We start from the raw sequence: 26,409 nt of genomic DNA on the forward strand, positions 1-26,409 counted from the left end.
ATGATGGTTACGCTGACATTTCTTATCAGCATGCTATTTATGTTAAACAAACATGTTATGTCGGACAATATGTCTGAAATGTTAGCAGGTAAATGGTAAATGGACTAGTTCTTATAACTTTTACTATTTAATATTTTAGTACACAAACACCAGGAGACTGATGCTTACATCATTTACATCGTCTGACAGCAAAATGTTGTAAATAAATAATAAAACACAGAGAAGTATGGACTTATTTTGTTTGAGAAAACTTTGAATTTACTATTTCAAATGAAGCAAAGCACCGGAAACAGTACCAAATTCCACACACTGGTACTGGTTTTGGTTTAGCTGCTTACCAAGCTAATTACTTTTTATTTGTATTTAGTTTTAATCTTTTATTTTCATCTTTAAAAGTACCGAAAGTACAACAAGTACTGTTTGAAAATGAAGGATTTTTCCACATTATGTTTTATGGATGTTTTTCCATGTGTTTTAATTTCTATGGATATTTACAAAATATCGATAAAGTTCAGTAAAAAACCCTGATATTTTTATAGGCAGAAAATAACCAGGACATAAAATGGTAACACTGAAACTTAAAAATTCAAGAATCCCATGGGTGACATCACAGTGGCCATGTCCATCTTTTACATACAGCCTATAGTTTTCAGTTGTAAAGACCTGTCACGTTAAAGTGTATTGATAAATGACTAAATTTATTTCTACCATTTATAATGACTTAACAGCTGGTTTTTGGACATACAACCATCTTCTTGGACGCTTATTCAATGATAGCAATCATGTGCTTGGAGGTCTAAGCTCTGACAGACAAATACACAGTACTTTTAAAGCTTTCTGTCAAAGTAAGCTATAAACCAGTCTACTATTGACATCAGAACATCAGCTCCTTCACCTGATCCAGAAAAACTTTGTTAGAAGACTTGCACAGAGCTTCGGCATCAGTTCACAAAGCTGTATGTGAGCCTGAATATCTGAGAGTCAGTGGATTTGTTTCTGACTTTAATCCAGGCAAAGTTGCAATCATGCTTCCAGGTCCAGCACTCAACAACAAGCAAACACAACAACTGTGAGGTCGACCTGCAGCTAAGACGACCAGCTGACAACAGAGGGATGACGACGCAAATGGTGACCCCATCTAATCTCATCCTCCTGCAGGCCCACGTTCACAGAGCGAGCGATGGAAATGAATTTTTCAAAGGTTCAGACGAGTGCAGAGGAGAGCACCTCCCTGGGGACAACAGAAGCAAAACAGAGAGCACTGTCTGCAAACTACAATGTGTTTGTGGGTGTGGGTGTTAAATTTTTATGAAGGACCTCTGCCTTCTCTAAAAACTGCAACCAAATCAATTTTACACTCGTCCCAAATGTCGCAATCTAAAGACCAGATCTTGTTCCATACATTCAGAAGCACCAGTTTTATAAATTTTATAAACAAGTTTTATTATTTTATTATAAAGTTTAAATTATTAAAATGTTACTAAGCATTGGTGTTAAGCCACTTAACAGTGACCATGACCTATCGGCAACAGATAAACAGTATGTGAAAGTCATGTCCTAAAGAAACAGCAACAAATCCATTAAAGACCTGACACAGGACCTAAGAGATCCATCTGGACCTTCAGCTGATCATCTACTGTTCACTGAAGCCTCATCAGAAATTGTCTCAGTGGAAGGCTGGCTGTCAAGAGGCCATTCATAAGGAAGGGAAACAGAGAGAAAAAGCTGAGGTATAAAAATTACAGAAGAACTGGACTGAAAATCAGTGGAAACAGGTCTGATGGAGTGATGGATCTGGTCTTAGTATTCTCATCAGTATGTACAGAGAAGTTCAGGAGAGAGGTACAACAGTGAGCGCCTACAGCCATCTGTAAAACATGGTGGAGGCTCTGTCATGGTTTAAGCTGGATTTCAGTCACTGTTGCTGGAGATCTCAGAAAAGTACTGTTAGATTTTGATCGAACATGCAATACCATCTGGAAAACAGTCTAAATTCTTTTTTTTATCTTTAATAAAATCCAGGCTTCCATGAAAACAGAATTTATTAAATTTAACAGAGTTAGAAGCTAGCAGAAAGTTAGCTAGCTAGTTTCCACCTAAACATGATAAAGCATGTTCTGAGAGATTTCTGAAAAATTAAAACGTACAGCTCTGCCATCGTTTCCAACATAAATGAAGACAGAAAACTACACAGCAGTGACTTTTTTAGGGTTACTGAAGTTGGACTAGCTGGTATATGATGATGTGCTACGTGATCGCTAGCGACACAGCTATGCTAGCATAACATAAACACAGTGAAGCTGGAGGATGAATGCCAAACTTTTTCCACTCGATAAAAGTTAACGCAAGGGTTTCTGGTGGTCAGGGACAAATGCAATTGCATGGCAGGATGTTGTAAACGGATCAAACTTCAGTCAGGAGAAGAACTGAGGTAATCCATCCACAATACGAGGTTAGTTATTGCCTTTTCTCATATTCCAAAACGTGCTTCGTCTCTTCGCTATTACTGTCGCCCGGCATAATTTGCAGAGGATATTGCTTGCAGCCGCTGCGATACTTTCGACCAAAACAGGTGCAGCTTGATGACATCATCAAAATGCGCTATCGCGGTAGAGCGGTATAGTCAAAATCTCTACCGTTGGCCAAATTCATATCATTTTTACTATACAACGTTTATACCGCCCACCCCTAAGTGGGACCCTATCAGTCATGGATTGGCAGAGAAAAGAAGAAAAGGCATAAAAATCCAAAGAAGAGCTTTGAATGTCCTTCAAGAAGCCTGGAGAACTATTCCTGAAGACTACTTAAAGACAGACTTAAAGGCCCGCGGGCCACATCCGGCCCAGCGTACATTTACATCTGACCCGCGAGATCATTTTATATAGATTTATTATTATTGTTATGCATGGCCCGGCGATATGAGGCGCTAATAACACACAAACAACAGATCCCATAACGCAGCGCTGCAGCTTCCTTGCCAAACGCTAGGCTACTTGGGAACATTCCCGCGTTAATCAAGTCAAACTTCTGTTATTGCGAAGCTAGCCCCTCACAATGGCGAAGAGAAAAGTTGATTCTGTAAACAGAGCCTTTCAGCACAGGTGGGTGACTGAATATATGTTTACAGATATTGCTGGTAAATCCGTGTGTCTTATTTATGGAGCTAATGTTGCTGTAATTAAGGAATTTAATTTAAGACAACACTACGAGACAAAACATCAGGATAAGCTGAAAAACCTAAATGCAGAGCAGAAACTACAGAAGGTAGAAGAGCTAAAGAAGAATCTAACATTTCAGCAGACTTTTTTTCACCAGAGCAAAATCACAAAGTGAAGCTGTTGTGAAAGCAAGTTTTATTGTAGCAGAGGAGACAGCCAAATCAGCCCGGTACCACTATGAAGAGCTGCATGATGAAGGTGTGCGACGTCTTGTGTCCAGACAAAACGCACTTCATTCGTGGAGTGGAAATATTGGACATCAAATCGATGCACGGGACAACGACAGGAAAAGATATTTTTTAAAACGTATGTCAAAGTATAACCAACGTGAAATTGCCCTGGGACAAACTTGTTGGACTGACAACAGATGGAGCACCGGTGTTGTGCAGTGAAAAAAGCGGACTAGTCAGCAGGATGCGAGTAAAGATGCAGGAGGAGAACTGAACCGGTAAGCATCACGCACCAGGAAAGGCTGTGTGGTAAAATCCTAAAAATGGAGCATGTAATGATCACCGTAACGCAAACCGTACATTTTATCTGAGCTAAAAGTTTAAATCACCGTCAATTTCAGTCTTTTATGTGGGAAATAGATTCAGAGTTTGCCGACATTCCTCATCATACAGAGGTCCGTTAGCTGAGTTGGGATAAAAATTCTCAATAGAGTTTTTGAGCTCAGCAAGGAAACCTGTCAGTTCATGGACATGGCATGTATGATGCGGTGAAGGCATTTCAAGTGAAGCTATCACAAATGCACCAGTCCAACTTGCCTCACTTTCCCTGTTGCCAAGTAATGTTGAACCAAGTCGGCGCACTTTGCTGAACTGCACCTGTGCAGATTCAGATGGAGCTGCAGTGTAATGATACACTCGAGGAAAAGTACGACACTAAATGGCCCGCACAGTTTATTAGTTCCATTCCTGAAGCAATGCCCCAGCTCCGTCTACATGCGGCTCCAACCTTGTGTATGCTTTCATTTATTTTTTCTGGGGTTTTTGGCAGCATGTTCATATTTCTAACTTGCATAATTTTGACAGGATATATTTTTATGAAGAGCAAAATATTTAAAGTTAAAGTTAATTTTTTTAAGTTTATTTAATCTGGACTAATATTCCTGTCTGTTTTTAATTCATATTTATGTTTAAAAAACATTGTTTTAGTTTGTTCAATAAATGTTTATCTTGTTTGGCCCGCGAACTAAAGTGTGCCTTGAGTTTTGGCCCCCTGTGCAACTGAGTTTGACACCCCTGGTGTGAAGCTTGCACAATTGGGGTGTGAATCTGTTCACACATGTGATGGCCAAACCCGTGGCCACACTCTAAAGTCGGTAACGTTTGTATTTTCATTCTTCATTTGAACATAGTAATACATTTTAGTTGCCAATAACTTCATTGATTGGTTTGGATACATTTGTTCTATTTGTAAGCGCGCACATTTAGTTTACTTATGTATTCATACTACTTCATTTCTTTGCTTTCTGACTAACCTTTGTCTTTTTATTTCTTACCTGCCATCATCCCTGGGAGTTGCTGGACAAAAGATGGTAGCCAGGGTTTGAAACCATTAAATACAAAGGAAGATAATTGGACCACACCACCACTTCCCGCTGAAGGGGGAATGTGTGTTTTCTTTACTTTAAAAACAAAGTATTTGTATTTAATTAAATATTTGAGTTTAGGGTTTAATGGGGTTTTTTGATTTTCTTCTTTAGTGGTTAGTTTATTAACAAACCAGATTGTACTGCATCGTTTGTGATTTATGATTGTGTTTGTTTGTTACCCCTCATGTGTCACAATGGTCTGATCAGCCATTATATATACCCTTGTATGTCATTTCATGTTTTAGGTCAATTATGTATGTTTGGGCAGTCATTTGGTTTGTTAAGGTTGCAGTCTGTGCCTGAGTTCAGTTTTGTTTCTTTGACCTCTTTTATGAGCTCAACATTTATTAGTCTTGTAAATATAATTTTTGGGGGTTAAATAAATGGAAACTATATTTTTCTAATAATTCCTGGGCTCCTCCTGTTTTTCAACTCGGTCCATCACATGTGGTGTCAGAAGTGGGATCCTTCAGTTGAGGAGACAGGATTTTTTTTTTTTTGCATTTTTCTGCCCTTTTTCCTCCCCTGACAAACTTTTGAGCCATGCAGAATGCTGTGCGCCCAAAGAGAGGAAATAAAATGGAGGCCAAAGAGGCCTTGCAGCAGCCAGAGAGGGAGAAGGAGATGGAAGAAGGAATTTCAGTTGTGGCTGGAGACACTGAAGGAGAGGATACCAGGGAGCCAACTCTGCTTGATATTGCTGGGATTCTTCAGGCTTTCATGGAACAACAGGAAGTTCGAGATAAAAAGCAGAGAGAGGATGCTATACTGCAAGAACAGCGTTTTAAAAGTTTGCAACACCAGTTTTGGCTTTTGCAAATGGAAGTGCAGGCCAGAACCACCCCACTTCCAGAGCCCACATCAACTGATCCAGAGTCTGTTGAAGCTCCAGCTGATTATCAGACACAAGCAACATCTCAGCATGAGGGTTCTGGCTCAGCCTCCATATTAACAGGTCAGTCTGTGCATATTCATCATCCTAAACTGGAGAAACTAGCTGTTGAAGATGATGTTGAACATTTTCTGACCACTTTTGAGAGAATTGCAGCTGCTTGTCGTTGGCCAGAGTCAGACTGGATTTTTCACCTCATTCCTCTTCTTACTGGTAAGGCTCGAAGTGCCTATGTTAATATGGATGTGGACGATTCACTGCAATATGAGAAGGTAAAAGCTGCCATTTTGCAAAAATATGATATAAACCCAGAAACATATAGGCAAAGATTTCGCTGTCTTGAAGTTTTTGATGAGAGTCCCAAGGAACTGTATGCGAGACTGAAAGAACTTTATGAAAAATGGATTCAGCCGAAAAACAGAACTGTAAAAGAAGTTGGTGAAATTATTATCTTGGAGCAGTTTTTAAGAATGCTGTGTCCTGAGCTTCAGGTCTGGATTAAGGAGCATAATCCAAAGTCTGCTGCAGAGGCCACCACTATGGCTGATGTGTTTGTAGCTGCCCGAAGTAAGAGTCAGCCATGGAGCAACAGTGCATGGAAGGCTGCCAGAGATTCACGTCTGTCGCAACCCCCTCAGCATCCTCAGAGGTCAGCGACGGGTGTGGGTAAGCCCTTTACAAGGGAAACGCAGCCTCTGAATACCTCGAAGCCAGGTAAAAGGCCACCAGTGTGCTACCTTTGTGTACAGGAAGGTCACACTAAGCCCATGTGTCCTAATAATCAAAGCAAATTATCTCAGATGTGTTTTGTGCCTCACCAGAATGTGGATATTAAATCTGAGAGAAAGCAGTCAAATAAAATCACCACAGTTAAGATTAATGGACAAGAAATTAATGCTTTAATAGACACTGGCAGCACACAGACTCTGGTACACAGGAAATATGTGTCAAAAGACTACACATGCCCCTCTGAAACCTTATCAGTTTGCTGTATACATGGTGATGAAAGACCATACCCTACTGCTGATCTGTTTATTGAAGTGCAGGGGACACCCTATCTGTTAAAGGTTGGTGTAGCTGATAATCTGCCCTATCCTGTAGTTCTTGGGGAGGATCTGCCAGTCATCTATGATTTGTTGAGAGAAGTGCAAGAGTGCAATGTTGCTATAACAAGGGCTCAAACTAAAAATCAGGATGAGCATTATGCAACCCTCAGTGCTTTACCCTTCTTTGAGGCTGAACTAGAGACAGATCCCGGGAAGTCTCGGAAGCCACGCAGTCAAAGAAGACGTGAAAATTTTCAACACACTGTTGGAAAGACATCAGTTCAGGCTGCTCCAGATATGCCTTTAGGTTTTTCAGTACCTACGAACATCAGACAAATGCAGCAGGCTGATCCAACTTTGTCTGCCATGTTGCTGAGGGCTAAGGAAGAGGACTCTATTGAATCTGACACAAATAAAGAGCTGTACATTCTGCAAGATGGCATTTTATACCACCAGCACGGCCAGGTTAAACAGTTAGTGGTCCCTAAAGTAGCCCGTGAAACAGTGCTTACTTTGGGGCACTCCATTCCCTGGGCTGGCCACCTAGGGAAGCATAAGACCACCGCTCGCATCAAGCGATACTTTTTCTGGCCTGGTTTACGCTCAGATGTTGCTATGTTTTGCAGGAGTTGTCCTCAATGTCAGAAGACTTCAATTAGAGTCCCCACCAAAGCACCACTCCAACCTCTCCCAATCATTGGTATACCATTTCAGCGTCTTGGCATGGACGTAGTTGGTCCTGTAGAAAAAAGCAAATCTGGAAATCGCTTTATGCTAGTCATTACAGACTATGCTACGAGGTATCCTGAAGTCTTTCCATTAAAAACTGTTAAAGCAAAAACTGTAGCTTCCTCATTGATTCAACTGTTCTCAAGGGTTGGATTCCCACAGGAGATTTTAACTGACCAGGGCACTAATTTTATGTCCACACTGTTGAAAGAGGTCTATAAGCTGTTAGGCATCAGGAGTGTGCGGACAACCCCTTATCACCCACAGACAGATGGACTGACGGAGCGCTTCAACCAAACTCTCAAACAAATGCTCCGAAAGTTTGTCAATGATACAGGGTCTGATTGGGACCAGTGGCTGCCATACCTCCTTTTGCCTACAGGGAAGTTCCTCAAGCCTCCACTGGCTTCTCCCCGTTTGAGCTTCTTTATGGCCATGAGGTGAGAGGCCCATTGACCCTGCTAAAGGACTCATGGGAGGGAGAGCAAGGTAAAGAGGAATCGGTCAATGTTATTTCATATGTCATTCATATGAGAGAAAAGCTTCAGCAGATGAGTGAACTGGCTCAGAGTCGTATGGCAGCTGCTCAGAGGCAACAAAAGACTTTGTTTGATAAAAAAGCTTGCCACAGGAGTTTTGTCCCTGGCCAGAAGGTTTTGGTAATGTTGCCAACTTCTGACAGCAAGTTGCTGGCAAAGTGGCAGGGACCCTTTGAAGTACAGAAAAAACTTGGACCTACTACCTATAAAGTTTCTACACCAGGTCTCCAGCGAGGGAGTAGAGTGCTCCATGTTAACCTTCTTAAGGAATGGATTCCACGCACTGAGAATAAAACAGAGGGTTTGCTTATTCACAGCGTGGATGAGGAGGAAGAAGTTAATGACTACTTGCCTTCAGTAACAGTCTCTGTCCTGGACCTGAGCCATCTCACCAGTGAGCAACAGTCTCTGGTAACGCCTCTGATTAATTCAGACATATTTCAAAAGTACCCAGGTCGCACGAGTCTGGTGGAGCATGACATTGTTTTAAAACCTGATGCAGCTGTGAAGCGTATGAGTTACAGGATACCGGAACGCTTCCTGGTGGAGTTAAAGGAGGAGGTGGACCTCATGCTGTCTCTTGGAATCATCCAACCTTCAACAAGTGAGTGGTGCAACCCTGTTGTGTTGGCTCCGAAAAAGGATAGCACGATACGTTTTTGCATCGACTTCAGGTACCTCAATTCCATATCAAAATTTGACTCTTACCCGATGCCACGCATTGACGATCTCATTGAGCGTTTGGGGAAGGCAAAATATCTAACGGCCATTGATCTCTCCAAGGGATACTGGCAAGTACCTCTCACTAAGCAGTCTCAAGAGTTGACAGCATTCCGTACTCCGTGGGGATTGTTCGAGTTCAGTCTTACCATTTGGTCTGCATGGGGCCCCAGCAACATTTCAAAGGCTAATGGATAAGGTACTCTGTGGGCTCTCAGCATTCACCTGTGCGTACCTTGATGATGTTGTTGTTTTCAGTGGAACTTGGGAAGAGCATGTGGATCACCTAAGGATCGTGCTGGATCGGCTGTGTTCCGCAGGCCTTACCATCAATCCAGCAAAGTGTGCTCTTGCTAGGACTGAAGTCCAGTACCTCGGGTTTACTGTTGGAGGTGGGACAATTAAACCACAGGTTGACAAAATTAATGCAATTGCATCATGTCCTCTTCCACAAACCAGGAAACAGCTGCGATCCTTCCTCGGCATGGCTGCGTTCTACAACAGATTCATTCCCAACTTCTCAGCTAGAGCAGCCCCACTGACGGACAGGATTGGCTCAAGATGTCCCAATAAGATTCGGTGGACAGCTGAAGCTGTTGCAGCTTTCAAAGACCTTTGCCAGTCCCTGAGTAAGGACCCCGTTCTGCACTCATCAGATTTCACAAAAGACTTTACATTGCAGACTGATGCTTCTGAAAAGGGTTTGGGAGCAGTGCTTCTGCAGGGACCATTAGAGGATGGACATCCTGTCGCCTACATCAGCCGTAAGCTGCTACCAAGGGAGAGCCGCTACGCAACGGTTGAGAAGGAAGCCTTGGCCATTAAATGGGCACTTGACTCTTTCAAGTATTATTTGCTGGGAAGAGAATTCATCCTTCAAACTGACCACAAAGCCCTGCAGTGGCTGGAGAGAATGAAAGACACTAATGGGAGAATCACTAGGTGGTATCTGGCTATGCAGCCATACCGGTTTAAGGTTCACTATATCCCTGGTAAAGACAACACCATTGCTGATTACCTCTCTCGCTGCCTGATGGGAGATCCAGAAGTGGGGGGGTGTGTGATGGCCAAACCCGTGGCCACACTCTAAAGTCGGTAACGTTTGTATTTTCATTCTTCATTTGAACATAGTAATACATTTTAGTTGCCAATAACTTCATTGATTGGTTTGGATACATTTGTTCTATTTGTAAGCGCGCACATTTAGTTTACTTATGTATTCATACTACTTCATTTCTTTGCTTTCTGACTAACCTTTGTCTTTTTATTTCTTACCTGCCATCATCCCTGGGAGTTGCTGGACAAAAGATGGTAGCCAGGGTTTGAAACCATTAAATACAAAGGAAGATAATTGGACCACACCACCACTTCCTGCTGAAGGGGGGAATGTGTGTTTTCTTTACTTTAAAAACAAAGTATTTGTATTTAATTAAATATTTGAGTTTAGGGTTTAATGGGGTTTTTGATTTTCTTCTTTAGTGTTTAGTTTATTAACAAACCAGATTGTACTGCATCGTTTGTGATTTATGATTGTGTTTGTTTGTTACCCCTCATGTGTCACAATGGTCTGATCAGCCATTATATATACCCTTGTATGTCATTTCATGTTTTAGGTCAATTATGTATGTTTGGGCAGTCATTTGGTTTGTTAAGGTTGCAGTCTGTGCCTGAGTTCAGTTCAGTTTTGTTTCTTTGACCTCTTTTATGAGCTCAACATTTATTAGTCTTGTAAATATAATTTTTGGAGGTTAAATAAATGGAAACTATATTTTTCTAATAACTCCTGGGCTCCTCCTGTTTTTCAACTCGGTCCATCACATGTGGTATAAATAAACAACCTGAAAAGGTTGCTTGAAGTCCTTGATTTCAATTTCACCTGTTTTAATGACCTGCAGGACCCCTGCATCAGTTTCGTGTCCTAAGAACATGCAGGTAAAAATCAAAGGAAATACTCCTACTTTAAGGACAGCTCTGCATGGATGTGAATGTGGAACAATTTGATGAGAATAAATATGAATAAAATCATATCAACATGAAACAGCTGTGTAGTGCAGCAGCTGTATTTTCTTCTTTGATAGTAAATTTGCTGACAAGCGTCTTTCAAGTTCACGAGTTTTGCCAGATGTCATGAACGCAGCATCGAAGTCTGATGTGACATTTTCTTCTCCTTCATTTGCTGCTTCATGAGGCGGAATGAAATCTGATGCACAAAGACATAATCACAGAGGTTGAAGGGAGAGTTGAAAGTTCACTTGAAATGTTCTCAGTGTTTGTGATGGGCTTACAGATTTTTGGTTGGTATTGGTGTAATGGAGACTTCACAATAAGCTGCGCACAAAGTAGGTTGTAAAATCCACTGATGAAAAGTTAATAAAGTGATGGCACTGTTTTCTCTTTTATGTATATTCAGTGAATGTATATATATGTTTTTAAGCCTTTAAGTCTGGATCTAACCGAACCCAAAGGGGAAAAGCTTCACACAACAGCTTTCCCCCTTTGGTGTAAAACTATTAAGAATTATCTTCATACTTTATAACCCTCAAATAGGGCTGTGCGATATGACCAAAATCTCATATCCCGATATAAGACATCTATCGTCCGATAACGATATAAATCACAAAAATGTAACATTTTCTGTAAATTCTGTGAATCTCGGGCAGCTCGACTTACGTGGAGTGTTTCCAGCTGGGCGTCGTGTACCTGGAGTCGAGTGTTTTAACTGATGCATGAAACTATACATTTTTAGACATAAGTTGTAACGGCCGCCGTTTTCTTTGTGAGTATTTATTACACGGCGTGCTGCGGGGAAAAGCCTGTTCTAATGTTTGAGTCTACGGTTTATTTTTTAGCACCTGACGGCTCTTTTTGCTTCTCATCCGTAAATACTCTGCATACTCTTTCACGTGATTCAGTTTATTTTGAAAAGTCTCAGCAGGATCTTAAGCTTTATTGGTGGAAAGGTGGAAAATAAACAAGCGGACACGCGATGGTTTTACCGTCGTTGTTGCTAACGACAACGCATAAAAACAGGCGCTTGTCCGTCTGTAGTGTGGTTATATAAAATATAAGAGAAAGAGAGAACTTTAAGACATTAATATAGCAACAACAGTGACCGTCAAAATGATGAAAAAATATTGCCGTAAACAGTTTATTTTGCGACACCACGAAACAAACGATAGCGTAAAATGAAACGATAGACGTTTTTATATTGTGTTACGTTCCCCTGGGGGGGGTCTAGGCGGTGAGGGGGAAGTAACAAAAGTGACCGGGTCAGAAAAAGGAGTCAAGGAGGCAAAACAGTTAAATAAAACAGTTTTATTGAAGTAATTCAACTAAAAGAGACAGACAAGCCGTTATCACCATAAAACACCAAAACACAAACAAAACTCAGGCGTTGGTCAAATAAAGCAAAAAGTCAAAAGGAAAGCGCAGCTCACTAGCTGGAAACACCACAAGCCACTCAGCTCACTAGCTGGAAACCACTCTACTGGCACTCTGGCCCAGAGCTCACCCTGCTCTGGGCTTAAATACCCTTAATTGCTGATGGGAGTCAGCTGTACAGGAGGGAAAGGCGGCATCTCAGGCAGGGGAGGTAGTGGGACACGCCCACACAGGCACCCTCAGGAGAGAGAGAGAGGCTAGGGCCGTAACAATTCTCATCCGATATATATCGTTATATCGAACAGCCCTACCCTCAAATGTAACAAATCTAATGGTTAAACCTCCAAAAATGGACTATTCTAAGAATGATGTTGGCCCTTTTTTAATTCTGTAGTAGCAATACATCTCAAAGAAGTTGGAACATGGGCAACAAAGGACGGGCAAAGAAAGCGGCATAAAAAGAAACAGCTGGAGGCACATTTTGGAACTAATTAAGCTAACGATCAACAGGGCAGTAACGTGACTGGGTATAAAAGAAACATCTTACAGAGGCAGGGTTTCTCAGAGGTTGAGCAGGGTTCACCAATCTGCAAAAATTTGCAGGATCTCCTGTTGTGAACTGGTGTTATATGAATGAAACCTAAGGTAATTGGAAAAATGTCAGGAACATTGACTGTGACCCAAACTGTTTATGTCACATATCGGAATCAGTTGATAATTTCTTGATGCATCCCTAGGAGTGAATTTGTGACATCACAGCACTGCAGATTCTGCTTTGTTCAATCAGCTGCCCCCTTTCCTCTTCAAAGGCTCTGTAAAGCATCCATGAGTGGATTATCCCGCTGTGTTTTCATTCTCTGGGGCTTTCATCTCATCTCTGTTAACTGTAGTGCTCAGTTTGCTTAGACGTACATTATTGTGTGGCTGAAACCCAGGTGTTAGGGTCATCTCATGACCACAGGCACGGGGAGCTGACCTACAATACGTTTGTGCTGTGCTACAGCATGAGGATAGGGGGGTCACTCAGGGTTCACGCACTTGTATGGAGATGCTTCTGCAGGCTGTTTTTGAAGCTTCTGTTGTGCATTTTTAGCTCTACAGAGGATTTGAGTGGAAGAGTTAATAACTCAGTAAGTTCCCCAGGAGACAGTGGCATAGCAATACACTGTGTAGAGTGGATCAGGTGAGCTAAATCATCCAAACTCATACTTATCTGATAACTAGCTAACACTACAAACCAATGTTTTGATGCATACTCAATGATCCAGGTAAGTAAATCCCAAAAGGTTGATTCTGTTCATCTGGACATAACGTTTTCAGTGGGAGAAACGTTTCGTCACTCATCCAAGTGACTTCTTCAGTCTCAGCCGACTGCAGGATTCCCCAACCTTATAAACAGTACATTTGCACAGAAACTGAAACCAGCCCGCTGAATGAACAATGGGCTGTGAGGTCAGGGTTGGGGGCCATAAGCTTTGTCCCAGAACACGGAGCAAAAGAAACGAAGAGAGAAGGAAGTAAGTAACCCAGACAGATCCAGAACTCCAGCACAGAGGTCAGAGGTCACAGACAGAGTCCTTTTCAGGTTACCAAAGTAAATCCAGGTAACTCATCTAATGGTGAAAGTAATGTTTCAGTCAGGGCTGGGGGGGGGGTTCTCATCTGTGAATAAAAATGCATTTTACTTGAAACAAGAAAAGAAAATTTTATTATTATTTTATATTCAGAATATCCCCCAGATCACTGTGAAAGTTAGTAATAAACAAAAATGGCTGAAATACTGTTGAATTGTATCTGTATTTGTTATATTTACAACTTACAACTGCTACTTCAAAATATATATATGCACTGAATCATAATGCAGGTAAAATTTACGTCATTCTGGAGCTTTGTTTGAGGAAATGTTCTCTTACTAGACCTCCCTAAATTTTAATTGAATACTCCTGCTGTGAACAGTGTGTTTTGCAAGACCACGATGAAATGTGTGAATGTATGAAATGCTGAAACAGCACTTTTGTGTCTTTTTTGTCATAATGCACGTCCCTAATAACTACACACACACACACACACAACTCACAAACTACAACATATCATCAAACTATTGTTATGCAACACTGTGATAATGAAAAAGGATGAAATTAAAGAAGGCTGCAAGTCATTCCCTGTGTTATCTGAGATTTGCAGCGCAGTTTGGGACGAGTGGTTCCTTCACAGTTAAAAGTAATTATGGACACAGACTCCTTGTTTTACAGTCAGTCGCTCTATTTTGGGTCATGCTCTAAAAAACTCAAAGATTATTTTGTAAATTTGGCTCATTCTAAGTGTGAGAAAAGAGAATTATCCAGGATATCCAAGCACTTTGTGGCTTTATATTTATCATTTGTGGCCGTTACTCTTTTAAAATGTTGCTCTAAATATCTCTAAAATGGACAAAAATGCAGGTTTTAAAAACCAAAATAAGTCTACAACACACAGATTTGTGAGAAAACAAAAAGCCACTATTAATGGTTCAACACACGATTTAATGCATCCTCAATATGTTGAATGAATAATGAAATTAAATCAGAAAATAAAGCATAAAGCAATAAAGGTTATTATTTTTAGGAGCTACGTCTGTGTACTCTGATGGCCATATGTAAATCCTTTTTGGTTAGTCTCATTACTTAGATTAAGTTTATATCAGTTTATATGAACACACAAAATAATCTTGCATAAACTGGCAAAGTCGCGTTCTCCCTCACACTGACTGACGCTGGAGGATTTTTCAGGCTGAGCAGATTTCTGAGGGCTGTTTGTTGTTTTTGGACAGATGTACAATCTGCTTTTAATGGATAATCTGTGAAAACATTCAGCGCTGCCTCACACACACCCACGCGCGCACGCACACACACACAGAGTAAAATCCATCTGCTATGCCTGTAAGCCCGCTAACTCCTCGACAAAGCTGATCCTTCTGCACTTTTGCACTTCTTAAACAGAGTCTGAATCACAGACGCAAGGGTCACCACCAATGTTCCCTCTAAGTTTTCATGTGTCTGAGCAAACACACAAACTCCCTGAGCGGTCCTTTAGACGTGTGAGGACACGCCAGCATCGAATCCATCCAAGTTACATGGTTTATTAAAATAATCAAATTACAGCATTTACATTTATGTTAGACTACTTTTAATTAAGTGCTTTAGCCCACTTACAATTAAAATTTTAAAAAATCTTGTTCATGACTTGTGTAGTATGTTAACACTATTGGAAGTAAAAATAACATGAACTCCAATTTTTAAAACGCAACTTTCTTTTTAAAAAAAAATAAAGCTCTGACTTGTATTATGAGTATGAGTCTGTGGTCTGGGAGAGAGTCTGTAGCTCTCTGTCTGCAAAATACAGTATATAATGACCAATGTTGGGCAATTAATTATATAGTTACTTCTAGAGCAGAGCGATATGGCCAAAAATATTTATCACGATATATATTTGAAAATTTGCGATAACGATATAACTGACGATATAATTGATGCGAGACAAAATACAACTCCACAACATTACTAGCGCAAAAAAAACCCATCCATTTATTTTCACTTAAACAAGCAGCTGGTTTTTTTATGTGCATTACAGTGATATAAAAACGTAACAGTGCAAATGCAAATTCCTTGCTGAAGGTTTAACCAAAAGGCATTTCCAGTAGAAATGGGCTGACATATCCTGAGCATAACCATGTATAATATCCACTGAAGTTAAAAAGAGCACCACCAACCACAATCACTGACACCCTTACAAACACCATTGCCTTCATAATCAAGCATTGAGCCTCGCTATGTTGTATAAACTCTTCAGGCTCAACGTGGTTGAATTATTAACTGCAGGCAGCTCCTAAGTTACTCTCTGTGAGGACCCAAATATAAACTCCTTAAACAAGAACAGGATATGTTTCTGTGTCCTTGCTACAGAGTTCCTGCACAGCTTTAACCTCCTAAGACCTGAACTCTTCCATGGCATGCATTTTAAATTTCTCTTTGATATTTGGGCATATTGGGACCCGATTAATGTAAAAACAAGGAATCACCAGATTTTTTTTAACCCGATTTGTACATTTGTTTTAAATTTTGATAAAACAGAGGCTGTATAATGTCCTCGTAAATGGATATCAGACCCTTGTGGAGCAAAATTTAGTATTTTGATCTAGTCAATCCAAAATGTGATGGCCACATATGTGGATGCCAGGTCCTGGGAGGTTAAAACGGCAAAAGTGATGCTTTTAAGTCACAATTTTAAAGGTAATAGCTAAAAGTTAGAACTTAGCTGTATTGTTTTAAGCTGCCAGAGAAGCCAAATTACATTTTTGAAAATCACTTCAACAAGGTGCTGGAAACATTCCTCAGTCTGGTCTATATAGACATGATAGCATCACACAGTTGTTGCAGATTTGTTGGCTTCACATCACAAAGGTGCTATCTGGACTCAGATCTGGTGACTGTGGAGCCCATTTGAGTACAGTGAACTCATTGTCATGTTAAAGAAACCAGTTTGAGATGATCTGAGCTTTGTGACATGGTGTGTTATCTTGCTGGAAGTAGCCATCAGAAGATGGTACACTGTGGTACAATACTCAGGTAGGCTGTGGTGTTTAAATGACGTCAGTTAGTACTAAGGGACCCAACGTGTGTTTTGTTCAGTTTTGGTGAACCTGTGTGAACTGTAGCCTCAGTTTCCTGTTCTTAGCTGACACGAGTGGCAACCGATGCGGTCTTCTGCTACTGTTGAGATGCTCTTCTGTATACCTTGGTTTTGACAAGTGTTGATTAAGTTTCCTTCCTATCAGCTCACAGCAGTCTGACCATTCTCCTTTGACCTCTGACATCACCGAGGCATTTTCAACCAGAGAACTGTGGCTCTTTTTCACACCATTCGCTGTACACTCTAGAGATGGTTGTGTGGGAAAATTCCACTACATCAGCAGTTTGTGAAATACTCAGACCAACAACAACAACAGCATGTTAAAATTTGCTTAAATCACCTTTCTTTATTATTCTGATATTCGGTTTGAACTTCAGCAGGTGGTCTTGATCACGTTGCTAAATCCACTAAGTTGCTGCCATGTGATTGGCTGATTAACGAGTAGCTGAACAGGTGGACTGAAAAAAGTGTCTGGTGAGTGTATATATTGCATCTGGTCAGATCTAGTCTGCACTGTTTAGCAAGGTGTGGGTTGTAATGGAGGAAGCAGGATTTTATTTAACCAATGACAGAGTCCCAAAGAGGACAGAAAGGCAAGCAGCAAAGTCTGCACTCAAAACATGGAAACTACATGGGAACCCCCCCCCCAAAAAAAACCCTCGTCTCCTCTGTCCTCCTACCTGTGACCTAGACATTAGTCTTACTACAACACACTGAAGGTTTCAATTCCTAAAATGCAACTGAAGGACAAAGGAGAGAGGAGGCCACAGGAGGAACTGTAATCACCCAACTTAGTCCCAGCTACCTTGCATCAGAGCCTCACTTATATAAAATCTGGTTCAGCTCCATCACAAACAGCTGTGTTAAAGTGACTGATCTCCCATCTGATGAATCATTTCTTTGCCTTACAACAGTAAAAACCTTCCTGACTCTCCCATCTGCTGGCCCGCAGACCGCCTCTCTGACCTCCTTTCTGTGTACTTAAAACCCTCTCGGCTCCATCTCTGTCTGCATGCTTTCTGCCTCAGTGTCTGCAGGTTCTTTGTGAGGTGTGAAAAGCTACTTCAGGAGGCGAGGAAGGAAAAGGGCAAAGCTGACACTTGCCACCTTCTCTTTCTTTCTGCATCTATCTCAAGTTCAAGATGCATCTTTTGTACTTTTTTAAGTCGAGATCACTTCACCCTGCAAAGATGCAGTCAACTTCCTGTGAGGAGCTACTGGCAGCTACAGCAGAGATGCTCTTTTATGGCAAAAACCATAATAAGTGTAAGCACATGTATTCAACATGATTATTCAATAACCTGACAAACACCACACAGTGATTGAATTCTTTAAAAAGTATGGTTTTGGACTTCCTTGAACTTAAAATATAATAGAAACGATAAATAAATGAACAAATAAAATTGGAAAAAGAGGTGGTTGTGAAGGAAACAGGACTTAGGCCTAAACTAGATGATGTCTTGGACCACAAAGAAATCCCACAGCTGACTTTCTGGACTTATAAATCATGCACACCCCTTGCTTTTACAGTGTTCATGTTCCGCCGTTTAGTCCACCTTGAGCAAAGGTAACTTAAAGACAGCCCTTGGTCAACGGGTAAAAGTAAAGCTCAGTGTTCCTAAAGGTGTGCAGTGTTTCCTACCTGAGAAGAAGCTCTTGGTGCGCAGGTAGCTGACGCTGAGCCTCAGGATGGACAGCTTGTCCAGGCTCGATATAACATCTTCGGGGAAGGGCAAGAGGCTGGCGAGCTGGTCCAACTCCGAGTTCAGGCGGTCACGGTGGCGTTTGGATGGGTTGGATTTAGCGCCTTCGATGGGGGGCGGTTTGACTCTGGAAATCAAGACATTTTTACAGTTTTCCTGGATCCATCTCTGTCTCTCTCTGGCTTATGGGAGCATTATTGAGGCTTCCCACGCTCTTTTTCATTTTACATTTCGTAACATAGACACACACACACACACACACTCTACACTCTCTCTCTTTCGCTCTCACACACACAGACACACATCCCACAAGAAGATTGCTGATTTATATACCTGTGCATTTTCAAATGTTTGAGTTACAGGTGTTGTATGTTTGTTTTTCTTACAGGTGCGGCAGTTGGTGACACATTACACATTTCTATTTTGTTCTGTCCTTTTATTACATCTTACCCTAGTCCCTGTATACCACATATAATGTAACAACTTTAAATAACATGAAGAGAAATGAAGCAATGAACCGACAAACCCTGAACAAGATAAATTATAGAGCTGACGTTGGAAAAGCAAAATGTGTTTGGCACAACAATGCATTCAGATCATAATTCTGATTGCCAATATATAAATAAAATCATATATATATTAGTTGTTTGCCACTATATTGGTATCAACATTTATAACGGCTGATAACTGAAAAGTAAAAAAGCGAAGAAGAGATTCGAGAATTTCGTTGCATAGTTTGTCCACCAGAGGGTGCTCTGCAACTTCCCTGTTTGCAACAACTAACATCTAACATTATCATAGTAAGGAGTCATAAATTCCTACATGTAGCAAATACTAAGAGAAATCTATTTGTGTTTTGATTTTGAAAGACAAAAAAATATCAACTTTCATATCAGAATTTTAAACGGCCAAATATCGGTATTGGTATCAGTCTTAAAAATCCAAAATCCTATATAGTTGTGCACTTAAGGACATCTGTGAATTCTACAGATGGCACTCACTGCATTTTTCACTGATTTTGTTTTGGTGTGGGGCTCAAAGCCACATGTGAAATACAATACATCTGTCCGGATGAGAGGCATATGTCAGATATTATTTTCTTTTGCTTCTGTAATTCAGGGTCGAGGGAGCCGGGCACTGGTGTCCTATGAGAGTCTGTCCCAGCTATCTTAGGGCAAGACACGGGGGTATTACCACACCTCTATTTGGGCATCAGCATAGTAATTCATCCATCCATTATAATTGTTATTTAATAATAATAAAAATAATAACATTATTATTATTATTATTATTATTATCCATCCCCTGTTAGCAATAATATTAATATAGTAACTGCTGTAGCAAAAAAGAGTTTCCCAAATACAGGAAAAAGGGAAGTCTTTCCGGTCATCTCATAATCTAAGAAATACATTTTTTATTACAGCAATTAACAGACCACCACTAGTAAAAGTGCACTTTTACTACTACTACTACAAATAATAACAATAATAATAATAATAATAATGATAACAAAAATAACATGGAACATTGCTGTCAGTATCAAAAGCTAATATTGGTTACTACTAAACAATTGTTGCCTTTTTATTTGTATCCATCGATCTGTAACATGCCAGTGACACTATAAATTTGTAGTGTTTTAAATAAACATTTAAAAAAGATTTTTTTTGTGCCTGTCTTCATAACATTACAATAAATACGACCAATATAATATATATTTCATATTTAAATAATGATATAATATTTGTGTATAAAAATAAAGCTTACAACAGACCCATTTCATTACTACTTACATGGCGTTCACGATAACAAATATAACGTACCCTTTCTGGGCCGGTTTTCTTCTTTTCCGCGCGGCATACATCTCGCTGATTTATTCACAGTGAAGCTGGAGGAAATCCATCAAACTGGTCCAGAAACCGCGGATCACCAACACCTGTTCTCACCGACTAATGTGCAACATCCCGGGCCGTCACCGTTAGCCAGAGCCGTGATAAGGACAACTACAGCGCTAATTCAAAGGGCTGAAACAGACGCCATAGATAAACTCACAGTGAAGCTGAGGCACCGAGGCTCCCGGTGAGGAATGTCAAAGTAGTAACGGTACCGTCACCGGTTTATCCCGTCCATGGCGCCCCGCAGTTTGAGCTTCACATCCTGACACATCAAAAAACTGTAAGAATCGTCGATAAATTTCAGTTGTCGTACTCAAAGCGCTCCTCCCTGTTTGCTGTCTCTCTCTACTCTGCTCTCTGACCGGCGCGCGCTTCCCGGGCACCTTTCTGGGCACTGATTTGAAGCCGAGAGCGCGCTTCGGGTCAGAGGTGACGTAAGAGAAGAAAAAAAAAAACGTCGCCGAGTTTTCATTTAAAATGTAAAAAACAACGTTTTTCAACATCATAAATGTACATGTTGTTGTTTTCTGATGTTAAAATTCATTTCCTTGTTTATGTTTTTTTGTTTTACAAAATATAACAAAGTATGAACCACAAAGTTTTTCTGGATTATTATTATTATTATTATTATTATTATTATACATTGTTTAAATACATTTTTATACATTTTTTGTATGTTTAAAAATTGCAGTAAAGGTTTTGTTTGTTTGTAAGAAAAACAATAACGATCAGTTGAATTTAAAATAGCAGTGTTTTAATCGGAATTCCAACCAGCACTTTTTTAAAGCTTGCAAGCTGCAATTTATTTTGCTTAAGGATTTGTACAGTGAACTCTATATGAGTTCTTTAATTGTGTTTCAAGGGCAATCTTAAATGTTTCAAAATCAGAAAAATGTCTTCAATTTTAGAAGGATTCACTCTTAAATTAGGCTTCTAAGATGTCAAGTTTAAAAAAAATGTATTTACCAGCAACTTATTTTGTGCTATTGCTGCATTAAAGGTCGATTGCCTCATGTTAGCATATATACTGGAAAAGCTTTAGCTTTTTGAGCAATTTTAAATACATTTGTTGTCACAATTTTAATTTTATATCACAGTCAAAACATCTATCTGTCCATGAAGCATACAACTACGTATGTATTTATTTTTTTTATAAATATATTTTCTAGCCCTATTTGCAGAAATCATCAACTTAAAGTTTAACTTCAAGGAAAAAGTCAAACTTACCAAAATAGTTACACTGTCATCTAGTGGCCACTGTGGAAACCATCACAACAATCCAAACCAGTAATATTATATTATATTGTATTATTAATCACTTTATTCGTTATTAATTATTAGTTAATATGTATTTATGAATTTCAATCCACTGTTTTATTTTTAATCCCAAATTTTCCTAAAGGAGGTTTAGAAAAACTTTGTTTTCACAAAAAAATAAAATAAAATATAGCAATTGTGTGATCAGATCACATTTAATTTATATGGTGAGCATGTAAAGAGTCAAACACTCATACACAATTAAAGCCAAATATTGACGGCAAAGCCACAAGATATAATAAAAAAACATCATAACAGGAGGTTACATACATATGCAATGTGCAGAAAATGTACAAAAAAATGATAAGTGTGGGTCATGTTAAGGCAATACAATATTAAAATACACAATATATGACAATACATACTTTGGAGAAAAAAAAGCATAAAAGGACAAATATATATATTTATATACAGTTACACAAAGATACTGCATTTGGAGTCTTGGCCTCCGACGGATTGAAAATGAAAGTAGAGTAAAAGTACAAAGTCAGTATAATGTAGATAAAGCAACAGGAGATATTTATATTTCCACTTAGAGAATACTTTATGAAGAAAAGCTCTGATTAAAAGAAGAGGAGGAGAAGCAGAAGTGCTGTGAAGAACTATTTCTGTACTGAATCTCCATCTCCACCCGTGAGTGCTGATATTTAGTTTTGCTTTCATGGCTTTTGGTGAAACTGCTGCAAAAGTTCACAACGACGTTTACACAGGCATAAACTTGGAGCTGCATGAGGTCAAATTCTGGTGCTTTAGAGCAAGCTGTAAAAAACTAAAAAACACTTTCAGATAACTAGCGCCTGAGCGATATAGGGTTTTGAAGAACGATACCAATACCGATATTGGTAATCTAAAAATCCAATATTGTGATATACTGGCAGATTTTTTTCTTTCAGACACATGAAACGTCAAGAGATTTTCCTAACATTATTATGTGTAGTTATTCACTTATTCTCTGACCAACTGTTGTTTTGTGGGGTTCCACACATGTATTGTAGTGCGTGGGGCTGGACGGCGCTAATGTGTTAACGCTCTAATGCGGGGCGATCCGCGTTAACTCGCTAACGGAGATTTGCCGCGATAATGCGGTTATGGTGTTAACGCCATTTTAATGAGATTAACCCTGACAGCACTAGTTTCTAACCTTGATGCCACTGATTTAGTCATGTGAACAAAAATTCACAGCTTAGAACAGGTTGCTTTGTTTCCTAAACTGTTTTAAACAGACAGTCAAAAAGAGGTCAATTTAAAAGACACTATAAAGTGTGAATTCTTTTTTTTTTTTCCATTTTTCTCTCATTTAAAATATACAATAGCTGCCTCTGAGTGTTTTACTTCTGTGTTTCAATGTTACTCCGATAGCAAGAAATGAGTAAAAGAAGAAGAAAAGACACAAAGGATGGAGGTTTGTTGTGGGTAACAAGAAATCTGGTTTTGTAAAAAATCCTCAGCTTCAGTTTTTTTTTTAAGATTTAGTTGTTTGGATTTACAAAAAGATAACAATAAAAGTTTTTTAAAAAATCTGAACTTTGACTCAGTTTAAGTTTTATTTTAATTTGTTTGATTTTATCATTAAAACATTTCGATATAACCTTTAAATGACATAATTAAAAAACAACAACTAAGTACTAAAGTTGTCTAAATTGTTCTCAGTTTTTTGTCTAGCAATAGTAAGTCTCGGACTTCTCACTGTGCTTTGGCAAGTCAAACAATTTAAAGGAGTAGTGCAAAAAAAAAAATCTCAAATAATGGCTAAAGCTTCAGTCACACAGGCAAACAATGGTTGCTTGCAGTTGCTGGGTGAATCATTTGTGCCGAAAATCTCCTTGCAAGTGCGTTGGTTGCTAGCAGATTGAAGCATTTGATGCTCACTTGTCTGCAAAGTATTTTAGTGGTAGTGAAACTGTAAAAAAAAGTTGTCATTCATGGAAACAATAGGTGACTGCAGCAATCTGGTAACGATCTAAACAACCACAAAGAAGTTTTTTGTGATTGATTGCAACCTCGAGCACCGCTTGTTTGGAGAATGCATGCTTCTCCCTAGTGGCTGGAGGTTATTTGGGCCTGCGTGACTTAGTTAAGGCAAGGGCAACTTTGGTCTTCTAATTAATCTCTACTGACTGTCCCTTTAAAGTTCCTGTCAGTTTAAGGCACGATCTGCAATTTTTTTCCTGGTACAATAAAAATAAAGCAACAACACAAAAGGAAAAGGAAGGAAAGAAAACTGGCTCAGTGACAAAGCTCTTAAAATATATCAACAAGCAGCTGTTTTCACTGAATTAAATCTTACGTATGGTCTGTTAGTAGGATGATGCCGATGTCTGGTTGTGCATTTCTTTTCGTTTTAAACTACAATAATTTTCTACCCTATCTGCAAAGCAAATCTCCCTCACTGGGACAGTAAAGACTTGAAATGAACTGAATCAGGATGCCTGTTCAAAGGGACATAAAACAGCAATGTTTAAAAAAAAAGTTGGTATATGCTATCCTTCTGAGCGTTCAAATTAGCAAAGGTGTTGAAATTGTGTACATTGCAGACGGCAGAGGATTGACAGGCAGTTGCCTCAGTGATGTTTCCTTTAACTTCCAGGTCCATCTGTCCCACCCAGAAACGTCCCATCCACACAGTAAGGGGATTTTTAAAAAGAATAAAAAATAAAGGAGAAGGGAAATCATCTGCTTTTTATTACAACAGGGGGAAGCTAACCCAACCAGCCAGTCCTCATCTGTGGCGGAATATATACATGACCTTACTAATATAGTGATCTTCCTCTTAATTAATTGGTTTTTAAGGTGCAATTGCTGGATAGCACCACCAGGTGGAGCCTTCTTCCTTTTTTTGCTGAGTTTCTGCCAGCTGTTGGAAAACCTGTTTTCAAAATTTGGGGCATTTTTTTGGTTTAAAAACTCATTTCAAATATATTAAAACAATTTGAGTTGGTTAACTGGGTTTTGGTGGCTGAGGTTTGATTGGTTGGTCATGTCAGCTTCACCTACCTCTGATAAAAAGCAGCGCCCTTTAACTTGTTTCCATCAGAGGGATCAACTCAGTCAGACTGGACTCATTTTGGTTCCCATACATCCAAATATTCTTGCCAAGCAGTCGTTTTGCATTGGTACAATCCAACCACATCCGAAAGAGGAATCCAAGCTTTTATCCTGATTTTTCGTCCTGTTGAGCCACCCTGAACCAAACATGAACTCTAACAGCTTTCATCACTGTTTCGTCATAAGAGAAAGAAAAGAAAACAAATAAAAAGAGGGAGGGAGGGAGGGAGGGGTGTCTTTGATTGTCTTCTCGTCCATTTTCTGGCACTTTCTTATTCTTCAGTCTTTTCCTTTCAGTTCAAGTTGAGATCCTCTGCCGTCCAGAAGTCACAGCGACTGATTCCTATTTATTCTCTGAGTAGCACATGTTCCCATTGGGCAGGGAAGGGAAGGGGAAAACTCCGTTCCCGACAACTGGACGGTTGTTCATCTGTGTGACGACAAACGACAAGTTAGAAGGACTAATTTCTTCAGACACCACAGAAAGGATGCAAATACAACCTACCAACACTAACTGATCCGACAGTTCGACTAATAGTGGACTTTCATGTTTAAAATTCAGCTGAATTTAGTTTTTTAAACATAAAAAAACAACTGTTTCTAGACCAAAATCACCCAGACATGAAAGGACTTGGAGTGCCACTGTATGCGGATGAAAAACACTGACATTAAATTTCTAGCTGTGTCAAGAACACATCTGATCAACCCCTCTGTGAGCAATTATAAGCTATAGCAGATACACCAAAGTCATGTGTATAAAAATACATCACATAAGACAACAGTTATAGATTCTAAAGGAGAAAAGTATATAGGACATTGTAATTAGAGGCTGCAAAGCTTTCCCCACGAGGGGGCAGTGTTTTACCAGAAAGTGTTACTGTAGTTGCCCCTGTGTTGAGAAACACACCACAAAGACGTGCTTGCTGAGTTAAGTGATGACTTTAAATTGGTCGTAAGTGTGAACATGAGTGTGAACAGCTGTGTGTGTCTTTCTGAGCTGGTGCCCCTCACCTCCCGCCCTGTGACAGCTGGGACTGGCTAAGTTGTTAAAAAACAGTTTGAAAGGTCATCTCGTGCTGCAATTACATACAATGAGTTTGTGATAAAGACAAACTGACACAAACTAACACCAGGTGATGTGAACAGCGGCGAAACCACATTCACGTGAGTTAAAATAATTCAACTTCTGACTCACAAAAATCCATCAGCTGACATTCGCCCGAGACCACCGGCAATCAGACCTGAAGCCTAAGCTCACTGACACTGTGTGAGGGCTCCTGGAGCTAAATGCTTCAAGTTTTATTTGGAGCAAAGTGAGCTGACTGATATGACTTCACGGTAAACTGCAAAAATACGATCTATAATGTCCTTATCAGTCGGTTGCCAGGGGTGAATATTTACAGGTCTTCATGTACACGAGTATCATGAGGTAGAACTTGGTGTGGACGCGCCATGAGATCCACCAGTAAACAACTATGAACTGCACATCTGTTGACTGATTAGTAGGTGGCACATGTTAACTGGAACTCAACCCCCTTCATAACCCTGAAAACGCAGAGATAAACCAAAAACTAGCTGTCAAAGTTCCAAAGAAGAGACTAAAGAAGAGACGGGAGAAACACCCTTCAACTGAGTGATGATGTTGATGTGATTTGGTGCTAT

General features: G+C 39.8%; 2 protein-coding genes across 5 annotated transcripts in view; both read right to left on the reverse strand.

The window, feature by feature from the left end:
• Window positions 1-20,624, reverse strand: part of ahr1b (aryl hydrocarbon receptor 1b) — a 63,814-nt gene extending 43,190 nt beyond the window's left edge. For 3 of the 4 annotated variants that reach the window (XM_085449521.1, XM_085449522.1, XM_085449519.1), the window contains exons 1-2: window positions 20,314-20,624; window positions 18,433-18,620 (exon numbers count right to left, since the gene is read on the reverse strand). In XM_085449521.1, the coding sequence (XP_085305647.1) occupies window positions 18,433-18,620; window positions 20,314-20,354 (229 nt within the window). In that variant the 5' untranslated portion in view covers window positions 20,355-20,624. The remainder of the gene's footprint in view (window positions 1-18,432; window positions 18,621-20,313) is intronic. The other variant, XM_085449520.1, reaches the window with a different exon arrangement.
• Window positions 20,625-21,838: 1,214 nt separating this feature from the next.
• Window positions 21,839-26,409, reverse strand: part of LOC146681041 (aryl hydrocarbon receptor-like) — a 98,231-nt gene continuing 93,660 nt past the window's right edge. Inside the window, exon 11 of the mRNA XM_085447491.1 lies at window positions 21,839-25,177. Coding sequence (XP_085303617.1) covers window positions 25,091-25,177 — 87 coding nt within the window. The 3' untranslated portion in view covers window positions 21,839-25,090. The remainder of the gene's footprint in view (window positions 25,178-26,409) is intronic.

The sequence above is a fragment of the Copadichromis virginalis genome, linkage group LG23, assembly GCF_057382275.1.
Source record: "Copadichromis virginalis isolate Kocher_CV1m ecotype Utaka linkage group LG23, C_Virginalis_male_GT1.1, whole genome shotgun sequence".
Classification (NCBI taxonomy): Eukaryota; Metazoa; Chordata; class Actinopteri; order Cichliformes; family Cichlidae; genus Copadichromis; species Copadichromis virginalis.